This window comes from Rattus rattus, chromosome 6 (genome assembly GCF_011064425.1).
Source record: "Rattus rattus isolate New Zealand chromosome 6, Rrattus_CSIRO_v1, whole genome shotgun sequence".
NCBI lineage: Eukaryota > Metazoa > Chordata > Mammalia > Rodentia > Muridae > Rattus > Rattus rattus.
In genome coordinates this window covers 121,616,061-121,633,378 of record NC_046159.1, presented here as the reverse complement: position 1 = coordinate 121,633,378, position 17,318 = coordinate 121,616,061, and the positions used below count along the sequence as shown (strand labels likewise).

Sequence of the window (17,318 nt, the reverse complement as noted above, 5' to 3'; positions counted from 1 at the left end):
AGATGGACTTGGTCTCACCATGGTGGTCACTGATTCCTGTACTTTATACTGGACTCCAGTTCTTCAAGAATCTTTTGCTTTATATTTCCCTGGATCCATTAACTAGATTTACCTTGCTTCAAGTGGAATCTTGCCCAGCCATTGGCTATATGACTACTCACTTGGCACTTTGTATATTCTGAAAGTCAACATATACACTAAAGATATTTTTTGAAGTATTTCTTGGGATTGAAGAGGTAGCTTAGTGGTTAAAAGTCCCTGTGTGCACTCAAGAGCAACAAAGTTTAGACCCCAGAACCCCACACACAGGTGTGCGCATACACAGACAGACAGACAGACAGACAGACCACCATTTAAAGTATTCATTCCCTGACTAAAGTATAAAATTCCATGGTCACAGTAGGAAGAAGACATCTCTCTAAAGCCTATGCAGACATACTGCCAAGCCAATGTCTTAGAAGGCAAAGAACATATGTAGCTTCCTAGAGTTAGAACAGGTACAGGAAAAAATAGAAACATCATGGGGCCTTGAGCTATTCATGCACTAGGGATCTTTGAAATTAGCATTCTATTTTAGCTTTTCTTTCCTGTTCATTCAGGACTGTGAGATTGTCTGCCTCAGTTTCCACATCTACCATTTGGCTTGACAGTCCCTGGCTGAATTCCCAGGATTGTGAGCACATAGTGTTCAAGAGTGGTATAAAAATAATCAGTACACAAAACTCAAAAATATCCTCCTTACCAGATGTCCTGGCTTAAAGTGGTAATATTAGCGAGAGCTGTGCCTTTGACAACCACCGCGTGCGTGCTTTGGGGCGCCCATGTATCTCACCAAAGGTTAAGCACCAGGGCTTTTGTAAGAGTTTGGCTTCCCAGCAGTGCATAAGCAAAGGAGCATACACCCGAAAAGTGACACGTTCCAGCTTTTTCTCGCTAACATCTGGGTGACCTGGAGCAATTTATTAACTTCCCTCAATACCCTCATCTTCGGAAAGGAGTAGGAGTGGGCATCTCAGAGGCTTTTGAGGAAAGCGACACAAATACAAGTTAGTCCTCTTGAGTCAGCAGTAGGTGCCGAATTCACAGCCTGATAGGCTGTGTCAATCATAGTCGCTTATCTATTCAAAACCTTGCTCATCTGATCGAGGAATCTGTTACCGCCGTTGCTTATTGAGCACGTGCTCCGTTCCAAGGCTTTGCACTCTCAGTAAGCACTCTTTGCAGTAGCGGACATCTCTGAAGAATATGGTAGGGAGAAGGAAGCATCCGGTCTGGCTTTAATGCTACATCAGCCCGCCCTGCTCCTGCCTTCTGCTATAGCTAATTTGGCCGTACTGTTTCATTCTTTTAAGCCACCGTAAATTGTTTTTTTTTAATTAATCATTTTATTTGTTTATATTTCAAATGTTATTCCCTTCCTGGTCATCCCTCCTCGACCACCCCACCCCAAAACCGCTCTCCTTTGCGTCTAAGAGGGTGCTCCCCAACCCACCCACCGAGTCCCATCTCATCCCTCTAGCATCCCCCTTCTCTGGGGCAGCAAGTCTTCACAGGACCAAGTGTCTCTCCTCCCACTGATGCCAGATGAGCGCCTCCATGGTAAATTCTTAGGACTAAATTAGAAACAAACTGATTACATTTATGATTTCGTTTCACCGTCTTGTCACAGAAAAGTCGCACAAAATCCACTGGGATATTGAATGCTGGTGCCCACTACCCATTTTGGGCAGGCATTGAAAATGTAGCTATGTAGAGACTTTCAAAAGTACCTAAAGAGAGAAAAAAGAATTTCCAATATGCTTACTGAAAAAGTACTTTAGATGTAAAGTTATCAAGAAATTTTTCATAGAAACACATGTTCGTAGATATCTTCTCTAACTAAATATACTTCGTTAATATGAGTCAATTATATATAAGTATATAGGCATGTGCGTGTGTGTGTACCCACAGACATATTCACACACATGCACACATTCACACACACTTTTTTCGCTGCCTCTGAGGTCATGCTAGGGAACTTATTAGTTACCAGAAGAGTTAAACTCATCAAGCTTTTAAATCTATTACTATGCCTTTTAATGGTTAAATACTCTGTTCATTTTCAGAACATAAAATGGTTCAGTATTAAAGAAACCATCAACTCCTTTTAGACCAGATTTGAGCCTCAAACCAGTCTCTTGTTCACATGGACAATTGGTTGTCATTTCTGGGATAATCGGTAATAGATCTTCCCTGTACTGAACGCAATGGGCCGTTGTACTCTTTGTACACTTTGCATATTTTGTTCACTTTGTACACTTTGTACAATCAAACAGTTATGTGCTCCCAGGATATTTGTAAATCACTATGCATTGTGTATCTTTTGAACCCAGATTTCAATTTTACTGATAATTTTGCATTTTTGACTTTTGCTCTTAAAATAATGACATTTTTAAGAAATTAAAAAAAGATAGATTTTAAAGGAATTGAAGGAAAACTTTTAATTTCTCGCTTTCATTGCTTTGGGAAGAATTTATTATTATAACCTTGCAAATAGACAATGATAAATAAGTTGGACAGAAACGTCGTTCAAGTATTGGTCCAATTTCCCTTATACCCCACCACTTTTCACTATGTGAGTGCGTGTGTCTGTGTGTCTGTGTGTCTGTGTATCTGTGTGTTAGAGGACATATCAGAGGTTGTTTCTCCAAACCCACCCATCTATTTTTATTAAGGACAAACTCTCTCACTGTCTTAAACTCCCCAATTAGACTAGTGTGGCTGGCTTGCTGAGCCCTATGTCTGGTGTGGGCTTTGGTTTGTTCGTTTGCTTGCTTGCTTGTTTACTCTTAGTTTTTAGTGTGTTCTGAAGACCAAACTCATGCCTTTGTGCTTGCACCTGAGCTATCTGGATTCTACAATCTGTTAAACACACACACACACACACACACACACACACACACACACACACACGTAAATATTTACCTCAATCTAGTTCTAAATGAGCTGAGGAAAAATACAATAAAAATAAATCTATTTAACTTCATTTACAAAATTGCAACGAAACCATTTTGCATATTATACTATTAGGACATTGGGCAATAGAGAAAGAAACAGAATGTTCTAGAAAACAAACTTTAAGACTGGTAAGCATCATGTACTTTTTCCAAAGATATTCTGGTGTGCTAAATCAAAGGTGCTCTTTGGCACTGAGTCGCAGACTGAAGGAACCTAAGCTCTAGCCTAGACTCTGGGCTCTGCCGGGCTGCAGCTGGTCAGCATCAGTTTCTGTGGATTTCGAACTATGCTAGAGCCCCTCACATAGCAGTTGCTTTCTCTGCCTTCCTGATGAAAGTTGCCTTTATTCTTGTGCTTCATTTAGTTTATCTAAAGCCTAAGAAGTAACTGCAAGTGAGAAGGTGAAAAGGACTGAATCTAACTAGGATTCCCTATTGCTGTGCCTGCTTCTGTCTTTAGAAAGTTGCCATTTGTCTTTTGTTTTGACCTACTGTTCCAGGTCACCAATGCAAAGAAGCACTTGTGAGTGCTATGTGACTGCAAGTTTGGCTGATTGTTTCCCAGTGGCTTCCTAAAAGGGACTTCTGAAGTATATATGATTCTTGGGGCATTGGTATTTGTCGTGATCGTTACCAAAATCTATATTCTCAATTTATCTAATTCTAAAGTGAGGTTCTGTCCTGTTAAATTTTTTTCTCTCTAATGTTCTCCTTGCTCTAATGTCATGTGTGTTCTCCGTAACAGTTTGATCTGGAGTTCAGAGGTCATCCTTCGTTCCTCTCTTGGAAATAACCAAGTCCTAAGAGTTTTTGTCATAATCTCCAGGAATTAGTTTCTCTTTGATCTCTTATTTCCTTTCCACCATTTTTCTCCTTTCTCACTTCCTCCCTTCTTTCTTTCTTCCTTTTTTGCAATAACCACTTTCTCATCTTGACTGTGCCATCTTCACTTGGGTTGTGCCACAGTCTCCTTGTTGGTTTCCTTTCCCTTTAGTCCAACACACAACACACACACACACACACACACACACACACACACACACACACACACCCCTCTCAAACATACACATACACACATTCACACACACCTTAGACACACACACACACAAACAACTCAGCACACATATAACTCAGACACACACACACACACACATACCTCTCAAACACACACACACACACACACCTCTCAAACATACACATACACACATTCACACACACCTCAGACACACACAAACAACTCAGTACACATATAACTCAGACACACACACACACCTCTCAAACACATACATACAAACATTCACACACACACAAACAACTCAGGCACGCATATAACTCAGACACACACACACACACCTCTCAAACACACACATACACACATTCATACACACCTTAGACACACACACACAAACAGCTCAGGCATGCACATAACTCAGACACACAAACACACACTCTTACATAATCACATGCATTGTCACATTGATCTGAAGAAACTCTGTAACCGTAGTTGCTCTTTCCTACTCTAACATCTTCATAGACCCTCACTATATGGAAAACAATACCCATTCTAGCCTCAACCTGTCTCTCTGATGTGTTCACTCTGGTCTCCTCTGCCTGGGACACTCCTGAGTCTCATTCTTGCTTGTTCCTGAGGCTTGACTGCCAGCATTGCCACGTACCTTCCTTTCCCCATCGCATACATTTCCAAAGCTCTGCTTTACCACCTACAGTCATCTCCGTGCCTCAGCCCATAGTGTCCTAACTCCCTGAAAGGATTCTGTTAATCCTGTTACAGAAGTCATTAATGGATTTGTCTGATTGGAAATGTGTCTCGTACTTAACGCTGGATTATGATTGTCTTTGAGGGCAGTAAAAACTTAGGTCACACTCTTTACCTCTTACTGAGTGTTGGGTGTCCTTACTCATGTTTCTGAGTTTCGCTTTACCTCACATCCATTTGTCCTGAAAGCTGTAATCCTCAACTGAAGACATAGTCAAGAAGTATCTGACATGTATGTTAAAATGCTTCTCAGCTCCAGCCTAGAATGATCAGATCTGAGAACCCATGTGTTCATGTCCCCAGTGAGGCCCAAGGAGGCAGAGGCCTTGCACAGGGCTGGCACACAAGTCACCATGTCACGTGATATTTTCCCTTTTCTTCTGTTCGCACTCACGGTTTGCCCCTTCTTTCTTTCAGATTGACTTTGAAGATGTGATTGCGGAACCAGAAGGGACACACAGTTTCGACGGCATCTGGAAGGCCAGCTTCACCACCTTCACTGTGACAAAATATTGGTTTTACCGCTTGCTGTCTACCATCTTCGGCATCCCTATGGCGCTCATCTGGGGCATCTACTTTGCCATCCTCTCTTTCCTGCACATCTGGGCAGTTGTGCCGTGCATCAAGAGCTTCCTGATTGAGATTCAGTGCATCAGCCGTGTCTATTCCATCTACGTCCACACCTTCTGTGATCCACTCTTCGAAGCGATCGGCAAGATATTCAGCAATATCCGCATCAGCACGCAGAAAGAGATATGAGTGACATTTCAGGGATGGAAGGCTTTTCTCCCCCTTACTATTCCCTTGGTGCCAATTCCAAGTTGCTATCACAGCCGTGATTTCTGAATGGTTTGTCTTGGTCAAGAACAAAGAATTCATTCCCTCCATTTCCATGTATACTGCTTGTCTCTCCTGAGCTACTGCATCTATTTTTGACAGTCTGGAATGTTTAAACCCATTCCTGCTCTCCCTTTCCTATGTGGATCATTGTTTCATTGGCTAAAATATAAACATGTTGTTGAAAGATACTTTGAGAAAAAATAGGAAGACTGGGAGGCGGAGGATGAGTGCCAACATCCTCGACTGCCTGCTCTAGGCGATAAGGTTATAGAAAGGGAAGAGTTTCAGGATATGGCTATGTGCGTAGGGGGCATGAAGGCAGGTTATAAACAAATATATCCCAGCTGTCTGAGGAGTTGGTTGCTGTCCTCACTCTTAACAATCCAGTGGGATCTAGTGATCAACATCAGTTTGGAGACTCTAATCTTCATGCTCATGTATTCATCCTGACATTTTAACTTGTTATTCTGTGTGACCGAATACTTGTTATACCTAGAATTAGACCTAAGTGCCTTCTGATTTCTCATGATTTCTTTTCAAACAGGGTCTAAGTCATCTCCTTGCATTTTGCCAGAAGCTCTCCTGAAAACAAAGCACACAAAAATCTACTTGCTATTTCTCTGTACTTGTTTCTGACTCCGAGATACAGAACCTGTTGAAGTTGATCTCTGCGCTTGGTTTTGTAGCGTCTTTCTCTATACTAAGCCCGGTCAACATTAACCCAGTGAAATGATTCGAAGCAGACAAACGGGGCTGAGACCTCCCTGGAAGAAATAGAAGCCAACTTTCCTGGTCACTCAGCACTGAATGAGGCCCTCGGGTCTATTCAGTTTCACTTATTTTCAAGAATAATCACACATTCCCAACTCTTACGCTAACCCCTCACCAGGATGGTTTAGTGACCAACCAGGATGGCTTAGTGACCAACCAGGATGGTTTAGGGACTCAACCCTGTGCTCCCTTTTCAGCTGATGAGTGAGCCTTCAGGGAGGGGTGTCAAAAAGGAGTCTGCCAAAGCAAGATTGCCAAACCTGTTGCAAACGCAACCCCTTCTAGGCATAGCACTCCTAATAGTCTGTAACGCTGTGAAGCCTGACCTCTCCCCCTGCCAGGAGCCTTTGGCCTAACTCAAGCACCATTTTGTTCAGAGAGAAGATGGGGGAGGGGTGGTAACAAAAGCTTGAGGTAATGTTCTTGCTGGAATAAGTTCAAGTCTTTCTGAACCCAAACTGAGGAATTTCACCTGTATACCTGAGTCTCCAGAATCCTGCCTGCCTGGGACACCCAAAAGGCTTTTACTCCCCCTGCTCACATGACAGCTCTGCCCTTGGGGATATTTTTAAGATTCCAGATAGGCCTTTGTTTTCACTTTCATACATTTATTGGAACTCTGCTTGACTTGTGTACTCCTTCAGTTTTGCTGACACTTTACCAACCCGCTACCTACTTTGATTGTTCCCATTTGAAACAGACACTGGCATGGCCACAGTTTGACTTTTTAAACTGTGTACACAACTGAAAATGTACTAGATTGTATACCTGTTTAAATGTAGAGATATTCTTTATCTTTATATAAGGAAAATCACTTGGGAAATGGTTCTACGATTTCAGTCTTTAAACTGTGTGTTCCAAGACATGTCTGTTCTTCCTAGATACTCAGTCTTATGCAAGTCAATTGCTGATCCAAAAGGTTACTGAAATTTTATATGCTTACTGATATTTTACACTTTTTTATGCTGCATGTCCTATAAAGATTTCAAATCTGCACAATAAAATTGTTTAACAGTAAAGCAGTTTTAGTGTGTGTGTCTGTCTCTCTGTACGTAGTAAGTATGTGTACAATGAGTATTTGCATGTTTGTATTATGTTTGGGGATAGCAAACATAATATTAAAAATTAATTTAAGTGGGATACTTCTCCTAAAAGTCATTGATTGCTATTCATGGATTACGTCAAATAGTTTAGTTTTAACTGGTAACTATTTAAAGCCATCTTAGTAATTTATACAATGATTTATTATCTATTACTCTGAGTCCCAATAATCATATGTCATGGATATTAATATTGTCATCTGGTTCCACCTAAATTTACATTTGTAATTCTGTATTAAAGTGTTCTAAAGACTCAAGCCCACAGGATAGAGATAGAAATGATAAAGATGGAGAAAGCATTTATCAAAAGAACTTAGCTTTATATTTGGGATACTGGCAATTTCTAGAAGGTGAGCTATGGATCCAGTTCAGGGGCCTATGAGACCCAGGCTCAAGAAAAGCTAGTGTCTGGTTTTCTTGAAAACTACTGTCTGGTTTCCATTGAAAATAGTGGGAGGAACTGATGTACCATTTAGAAGGATTCAAGCAGGAAGATCTCCATCTGACTTGAGGAAATGTCAACTTCTTGTTCTATTCAGACTTTCAGCTGATTGAATGAGGTCTACTCATGTGAAGGAGGGCAATTTGCTTTATTCAGTCTAGCAATTGAAATAGCAATGCCATTCAAACTGTTCTTGAAGGAACCATGACATAATGGTTGACCAGATATCCGGACATTTCAAGGTACAGTCAATTTGACAAATGAAATGAACCAGTACAGCTAGCTTCCAAATTCAATCTAGTTTTTAAAAATCTCTAATTTCTTTCAGTTAAGAAAAATGCATGAACATTACCTGGTTCCTCTCTTTTCTCAGAAAGCATGGGAGCTTCTCAGCTGCCAGTTCTGCATAGAAAATAAATTTACGCATCTATTTGTTTCCATGCACACACCCTGATCATCACCATTTGATCCAGGCAGAAGTGAGACTTCACTTAAAGGAGAACAAGTGAAGTGTCCTTAGACAGTGTCTTTCTGTTTATGATATGAATGTCTCATTCTTTACATATGAGAAAATCACACTGTAGCTTGGTTCAGCCACAGCCATGAAACAGGTCAATCACTGAGTATACACACAGCTACACAGCTTGGAAGATTTTGGGTCCATATTGACAATAAGCAGATTCATATATCACACATTTATACATTTCCATATCTAGAAATACAGTTTGATGCAGGGAACTTGGGCTCAATCTGAATAGCTCACTCATACCTTCCCTGACATAAGTACTGATTTTCAAATATTTTATCTTTCAAATTGTCCATATTTTGAGGGTATAAGAAATGAAGGACTATAGCCTTAATATGACAAAGGAGTAAGGCCACAAAAGGAAAGATTTGCTTTATGAATGCATGAGGTACTAAATATATACAGCATTAAATTTCTATATATCAGAAACATTCAAAATAAATGGCAAAGAGATTTGTTGCATATTTAAAATATGCAGTCCTTAGATTATAATATACTTGAAATATAAATTCAATATAATTTCCTAAATTAAGATTATGAACATGACAATTTTAAAGGCATAAAAATTTACATACACATGATAATAATAAAACTTAAAATGTACAAGGTATATTTAATTATTTTGTGAAGTTTTCTGGTAATTTTGAATTAAAAACAGAAAGGGAGCATTTAATTAAAATATTATATTACTTTTGATTTCTATCGGATACTTATTTTTATTACATACATAAAATATTGGAAACTAGAACAGTCTATAAAACTGTTTCCATTTTATAATAAGATCTACAAAGTATGGTGCGTCTATAGTCTCCATAGCTAATGTCCTGTAATATTGCTCCTACCCTGTGTTCACCCAACAAACTTCTGTTCCCTCCAGTCCTCCTTCCTGCTCTGTGCTGTCAGAGGCCTAAGGCTTCCTGCTCCCATGATCTTGAAGAATCTTTCTGTCTATTTTGAATATAGTTTTAAAAGAATTTATCAAATGAGTAGAGTTCAAGTAAACAGTAGTTAAAAATACAATGATCCCTATGTATCACATCTATATACTTCAATTGCATTCGTTTGCACACTTCTAACAGCCTTCCACAGTGCGTTCTATCATATCATCTCAATTATAGAGACTTTGAGATGTGACTCTGAAGAGTCAAGCAATTGATCCAGATTCACGCAGCTAGTAACTTACAAAGTCAAGATTATGAACACATGGATCTCCCAGAGCTGCTCACTAAACAATGACATGAATTCACACAGGTAGCAACTGATAATGGTGAGAAACTGAAAGTAAGGTGGATCTACGTGAAGAACAAGTACTGGTTAACACTTCAGGCTTCAACAAAATACAAATAAAGTACTTTGCATCTAAATATAAAAGTAAAACTGAGCCTATAAATCTATCAAAATCATTTTTAAGGGCTTAAAATCAGTAGATAGAGCCTAAGTCTCACCATAAGGTCTTTTTTCTTTCTTGTATATTTTATGTATTTACATTTTAAATGCTATCCCCTTTTCCCCTCTCCCATACCTCCTCCCCACTACTCCTGCTTCTCTGAGGATGCTCCCACTCCTACCCACTCACTCCCACCTCAACGCCCTGGCATTACCCTGCAGTGGGGAAATTAGTCTTCACGGGACCAAGTGCTTTTCCTCCTATTGATGCTGGACAATGGCATCCTCTGCTACCTATGTGGCTGGGATCATGGGTTCTTCCATGTATACTTATTGGTTGGTGGTTTAGTCCTTGGGAGCTCTGGTGAGGTCTGGTTGGTTGATATTGTTGTTCTTCCTATGGTGTTGCAAACCCCTTCAGCTCCTTCAGTCTTTTCTCTAACTCCTCCATTTGGGTCCCCTTGTTCAGTCCAATGCGTACCTTCAAGCATCCTCATCTGTATCAGTAGGGCTCTAGCAGAGCCTCTCAGGAGACACCCATATCATGCTCCTGTCAGCAAGCACTACTTGTCATCAGCAATAGTGACTATGTTTGGTGGCTGCATATGGGATAGATCCCCAAGTGAGGCAGTCGCAGGATGACCTTTTCTTCTGTCCCTGCTCCACTCTTCGTCCCTGTATTTCCTCCTGTGAGTATTTTGTTCTCCCTTCTAAGAAGGAATGAATCATCCACATTTTGGTCTTCCTTCTTCTTGGGCTTTACATGATCTGTGAATTTTTTTTAGGTATCATAAGGTCTTAAAAATAAGTTTTCACCAGCTATCTTGATTTTTGTTTGTTTGATTCAATTTTTGTTTGTTTGTTCGTTTGTTTGTTTGTTTGCTTGCTTGCTTTTTTAAAGAGCTGGGCCTGAGTCTCTTGCCTTGCTATTGCTACGTAAGTGTTCTACCACTGAGCTAAATCATACCTTTCATTCCAGCACTGGAGAGGCAGAGAAAGGGAGCTCTCTGAGTTTGAGGCCAACCTGGTCTACTGAAAGTTCCAGGACAGCCAGGCCTACACAGAGAAACCTATCTGAAAAAAGAAAGGAAGGAAGAGAGAAATTAAAAAAAAAAAGAAAAAAATTAAATAAAAAAAATAAAAAAAAAAAAAAAAGACACTTGGGTTTGCAACTCCAAAAGAAGAACACAGTATCAAGCATCCAGACCACCCCCCCCAAAGCTCCCAGGGACTAAACCACCATCCCAGGAGAACACAAGAATGGACCTATGGCTCCATCTGTATATGTGGGATAGCCTTGTCAGAAATTAATGGGAGGAGAGGCCCTTGGTCCTGTCAAGGCTCAATGCTGCAGTATAGGGGAATGCCACAGCGGGGCAGTGGGAGTGAGTAGGTGGGCGAGTGAGGCAGCACCCTCATAGAAGCAGGGGTGGGGATAGTGGGTTTCTGGAAGGAAAATAAGGAAATGGGATAACATTTAAAATGTAAAATAAAAATGCAATTAAAAAAAAGAGTTCACAATGCTATCTACCTTGCCATACAGCTTAGTTTAGATTCTCAGAATCTTAGTTCCTTAACGACCTGTCTCCTTGAATTCCACTATATTTTTTTCTAGACTGTTCTCATCATATATTCTTCTCACTTCAAAACCTCCCTTGAACTCAGGTCTTGCTCTAACCCAGTAGTTTTCAACCTGTGGATCATGACCCCTTTAGCAAACATGTCTCCAAAAATATTTGCATTGTGATTCATAGCAGTATCAAATTACAGTTGTGAAGTAGCAATTTAAATAATTTTATGGAAAGGGGTTACTACAGCATGAGGAACTGTATTAAAGGGTCATAGCGTTAGGAGGGTTGAAAGCCACTTGCACCTATTAACTGTTCTATCTACTTTCTTTACAGCTAAATTTCTCAAAGAAATACCTTTGGACATTATTCAAATAGCATTAAAATTAGCCCCAGTCACACTGTATATTTAAGCTGAATAGGCTTTTAGCTTTCCTTTTGAGTTCAGATGTCAGTTCACCTGACATTTCTTATTTTGTTGCTTAGTTATCATCCATCTATGAAGTCATCACCAAACCCAGGTCTAGAACAGTGACTGCATTAAATATGGAGTTCAGGTTGGCTATTAAACATTGAAGATGTTCTACTCAGAACATACTTATTTAAAAATATGGCATTTTGTCCTGCATGATTTGCACAGTCTTTAGACCTCAGGAGACTGAGACAAAAAGATCTAGAATACAGGGGCATCCCAGGGTATAAAGTGAGACTCTATCTCAAATAACCAAGGTGCGGGGATAGCATGTACAAGGCTCTGGGTTCTAAACTCTGTACTACATAACCCAGGTTCCATCTATATTTTATTTTTACTGGTTTTTGAGATTATAATTATATTTCCCCTTTACTTTTCTCTCTCCAAACACTCTCTCTCAAAACAATAAGCATACATATGCATTTAAGAATATATATTCATATATATTAAATACACACACAAAACAAAACAAAACAAAACAAACAAACAAACAAACAAAAAAACTCTGTGCCACCAGAGGAATGGGTATGGGACTGGTGAGGTGGAGCATACTCAGACCCTGGAAATCTCAGAGATTTGAGACCAGCATGAATAGAACTAACTCTCTCCCTATTTCCACACTTGCTTTGGGGCACATAACCATGACCTCCAACTAGGTGATCACAGTCAGTTATGTACCCAGTACCTGGAATACCTCTTCATGCTAATGAGGCTTTCCTTCCTGGATATTCCCATGCCCTTCCCCAAAATAACACCCCAAATAAAGGGTGGGATTCAAGCCCATCCCCAATAAATAAATACAAAGAAACTAAGAACATCCAGAAAGCTACTTCATTAGAGATCATCCAGAAAGGCCTTTGCCTAAAGGAGCCAAAACACTAAGGCTCTAGAAGAAAGCCTTCTCTCTCCTCACCTCTCCCTCCCAGATGCCATATCAGCAGCACCCAGACACTGTTGGAGGAGAGGCACCACATAATGTTACTTGCATATTTTGTTTTGGGGCTGACCATTTTGTATTGGATAACCAATTCATGAGCTCTTCTCCAGGGAAGGCTATTTCCCCTGCTCACAGCATTCCTTAGCTGCCTGTAATACTTTGTATAGGGTTGAGCTCTGTAGTTTTTTGCATAGGGCTCTGGAAAAATAGAATTTCGAATTAAACAATTAATTCGAAAGACTCAGTGCATAACTATAGAAGATTCTATAGATAGATGATAAATGTTAGATGGATGGATGGATAGATAGATAGATAGATAGATAGATAGATAGATAGATAGATAGACAGACTTGATGAGTTATCTGCATAGTTTAAAGTTTCCTCTGCTAGATATTTACATGGCATTACCATTCTTGCCTGAAGAATTCATTTCCAGTCTTTCCCTTTGTGGCTGCTGTGCATGGTCATATTCACAGTACAGTTCTCCATGCTACATGTTACACAATGGAGTGTCCTTCAGAGAGACTGCCCTATTGACAGCACCCCATGAGTAGTACATAGGGAAGGCTTCTATGGTCTCATACATTATGTCTTTTAGAAAAAGCAGAGTTGGAACTGACAGTCTGTTGTTTAACTACCAAGTTCTCTCTCTCTCTCTCTCTCTCTCTCTCTCTCTCTCTCTCTCTCTCTCTCTCTCACACACACACACACACACACACTCTCTCACACACACTCACAGTGTATCTCTCACACACCACACAGTCTCCTATGGTTTCTTATTATGTTCTATATAAAAATGGAATCCTTTACCTAGACCTGAATAGTCTTATATGGTCCAGGCACTGACCATTCATCCCTCTGGCCTCATCTTGTACCAAGTCCTCACTGCCTTTGCTCCAGACACGCCTACACCTACGTTCCTTCAGTTCTAAGAGTACGGTATTCCCTGTCTGGTCACAAGACCAAACATCATTGTTTCCTCTGCCTCTCTTACCCCTTCCTATCCTTCAGCGCCCAGCCTCAAAGTCACCAGAGAGGTCATGCATGTCTTCTATACCTGAAGTAAGTCTTCCTTCATAATTTCTATCTTGACCTCTCCCCTGTCTCTTCCACAGCATACTTCAATTATTTCATCTGACTGTTCAGAAGACAGTCATTTTGCCATAATGGTTAATAGTTGTTGGATACATTTTTTTCACAAACTGTCTGGAGGCCTATGAAGGCATGAACTCTCAGGTTTACTCCTTATTGCTAGCAAAGTCATGGCATCTCCTAAACAACTGTTAAAAGAATTACAGCATTTTCAGCAAGATCTCTGTCATTTCTTTTCTTTTTTATTTCATTCATTTCTCCGTGTTGCTTTTCTCCATCAGAACTCCTTCTAGAGTCCCCATTCAAATGTTCTGTGTCCAAATGTGAATTTCAAGGCTGGAGAGATGGCTCAGCAGTTAAGAGTACTCACTGCTCTTCCAGAGGACCCAAGTTTCATTACCAGCACAAGCATGGTGACTCACCAACATCTGTAACTCAGGTCCAGGAGATCCAACATCCTTTGTTAGCCTCTGTGGGCACAAGGCATGCAAATGCTGGACAAATAGATACGCAGACCAAACAGCCATACACATAAAATTTGAAATTAAAATCAAAGCTGAAATTATTTGGGAAGCATGGATTTCTCTAGTGAAAGGCTAGCATGGATGTTTGATGTATCTATTTTTCTTAGTGGAATAATAGCAAACACATGTTGATAGGGCTATTAAGGAGAAATATTTTCCAGCAGCTGTTGACTTCATCAATTCCACTATGCAATGAGTCATTTTAACTTCTAGAGCTACACAGTTACAACTAAGGAAGTGTGGGTTTTTCTTTTAAATCATGATGAGAAGAGTGGGAAGAGTTGGGCATGGAGAAAATGAAAAATAATCAGATTGAAAGAAGGATTGCACACTATAGAAGCTTAGTATATTTTTTCAAAAAAAAAAATAAAAAGGAGGGTTGCCTACCAAGTGTTTTAATGGAACAACTGAGCTGGGGGGCTGGAAACTGTAGAAAGGGTAGGACTTTTGCAGAGTCTTTTTTTTTCTTCAAAGAATGTCAACAGCTGCCAGTCTGAGCCATTCTACGAACTTCCAATAAAGATGCCGATTTCTTGCCTTTGGCTGTATTTGTTATGCCAACTATTAATGAGTTAATAGCTATTCCAGGCATTCGTCAACACTCCTTCCGAGGATATATTTCTTAAATCCCGTATCACATTGCCTTGCCTCTTGGAAAAGGTGACTTGCGACCATGTGCCAACAAAAAGTCAACGGGCTGGGCTGACTGTGTAACACAAGGAAGCATTCTGTGATGTGCACAACAGAATGCACACTGATGGGTGACATTTTTAAGCTCAGCAAAGACCTTTTCCTCTGCCTTGCTGCCCTTTCTATTGCTCTAAATAGCAGTTTTTATTTATTAAGTACATGGTATAAACTAGACGGAATCCTAAATATTTGATAAATATCACTGTGGAGCAGCAGTGCTGCATTCTTTTAATTCCAGCTCTTGGGGGCAGAAGCAGGCTAATCTCCGAGTTCAAGGACAGCGTGATCCACAGAGTGAGTTCCAAGATGGCCATAGGGAAAGGCTAAGCAGAGAAATCCAGTCTCAAAAAATCCAAAATAATAACAATTAATAATAGTAGTTAAAACATTTTTAAATCACTAATAGCCCTATGTTTTGTATTATTTAGGTCAAGTCAATGCCACTGATCTATTTTACAGATTAGAAAAATCAAAGCTCAGTGAAGGTCAATAAGTTAATTTGGGTCGGATAGTTAATTTAAGACCCATGAAAGTCAGCTTTATAGATTTTCTTTATGGAAAAGCTTCTATGATCTTGGGAGAGCGTGCAGAAGCATAGCTCCATGTCAAAGTCTGACAGCAGTCTTGGAGTGCTTAGTGAAGCACCAACCCCAGCAATGGCAAGATGGGATGGGTTCATAGCTTGCTGTCTTCTGCCAAACGAATAGCTTTTGTAAAACAAAAATTGTTTATAATAAGTTTTATAGCTTAATACAGTGACATCAAAACTATGCCCTCTAGGATCCCTGAGAAACACAGGCTAGAGAAGGGATCAGCACGGAAGGATGGTCTGACACTTCTCTACTAATAAGTTCTACTTGATTTTCTTCTTGTATTGATTTTCAGCCTTACGTTCTTTCATTAAATCACTTCAGCACAGAGAAAAATCTTAAAGCTACTGTATGAATTGGTGAAATAAATGCATATTATACCGACTTAGAACTTAGAAAGGGAAATATTTGCTTTTGCAATTACCATTTAAGTTTATGGGTGGTAGTATTTTTTAATTTCTTTTATTTTAATTATGTATTTGTGTGTATACGTATGAGGTGCAAGAGCCTATGGAACATAGGAAAGAGTTCTGGGTCCCTTGGAGTCAGAGTACCAGAAGTTTTGAGGTGGGTTCTGAGAAGCGAACTGGACCCTCTCCAAGGACATTACAAGTTCTCTACTGCAGAACCATGACTGCTGATGGATTACGACTCCATCCCTGAGATGTAACGTTCTTTCAAAGCAGTCTTAACAGAGTACATGACCAAGCACAGGAAACATGTAGCAAAATCAGTTAAAATGTGGGATGGCCTTGCAAACTCTCACACCCTTGTTGTAACAGAAGTGAGTAATGACCGGACTGGGACCAACAGGACAACGTGGTCGTATTTTTCATATACCTGGGAAGGAGACAAACATAAAACAAGGTTATGGACATTCAGACAAATTTCTGACACACTGTAAACTATTGCCCAAGCAAAGTGCAAATAAACTATCAGCTTCCTTCTGATTTGTACATTGGACTTGACTGGTTTATTTAGATCTTATCTGACTTTCAACCTTAAACAATAGGGGAAGAAAACAAGCCACTGGTGTAGCAGGAAAGGCTTTGAAATTGGAGGCAGAAACCTATCATCAAATCCTCAACTAATTTCAAAACCAAGCATGACTTTGAATAAGTCATGCAACTGAATAACTTCTCTCCTTTCGAAGCTGAAAAATCCTTAAAGCAGACTCAGATCTCATGAGAATATGGAAGATTCGGGCAGCCCCTCACTGCTTCAATTTAAATTCCTTTTTCTAGAACCCTAGAGTCCACTTACTTGACTTTCTTATCATAGCCAAGCCTTTCTCTGGTCTTTCTACATAGAATACATTGCTTTGTGTATTGTGCATTATGATCCAAGTCAACAATTTCCCAACTATACCTGGCCCTTTAACCTAAAGGTCTTATCAGTTTAGTTACTATTTCTGTTCCTGCACTCACAGAGGGTGACATCTTATTGGTTCAAGCTAGATTATAGCACACACCTCATATTTAGTGTCCCCCTATCTCCATTCAGTTATGGAAGTGCAGACATTGAGTTTCAGATGATAAGGAAGCTTGTTAGAAATTGAGATGTAGCAGAAAAAAACTAGAAGACACCTTTCTTAACAGGTTACATAT

The 17,318-nt window shown here is 39.9% G+C and overlaps 1 protein-coding gene across 2 annotated transcripts in view; it reads left to right on the top strand.

Moving 5' to 3' along the window:
- Positions 1-7,406, top strand: part of Cav1 (caveolin 1) — a 32,224-nt gene extending 24,818 nt beyond the window's left edge. For both annotated transcript variants that reach the window (XM_032906921.1, XM_032906922.1), the window contains exon 3: positions 5,191-7,406. In XM_032906921.1, the coding sequence (XP_032762812.1) occupies positions 5,191-5,532 (342 nt within the window). In that variant the 3' untranslated portion in view covers positions 5,533-7,406. The remainder of the gene's footprint in view (positions 1-5,190) is intronic.
- The last annotated feature ends 9,912 nt before the right edge of the window (positions 7,407-17,318 follow it).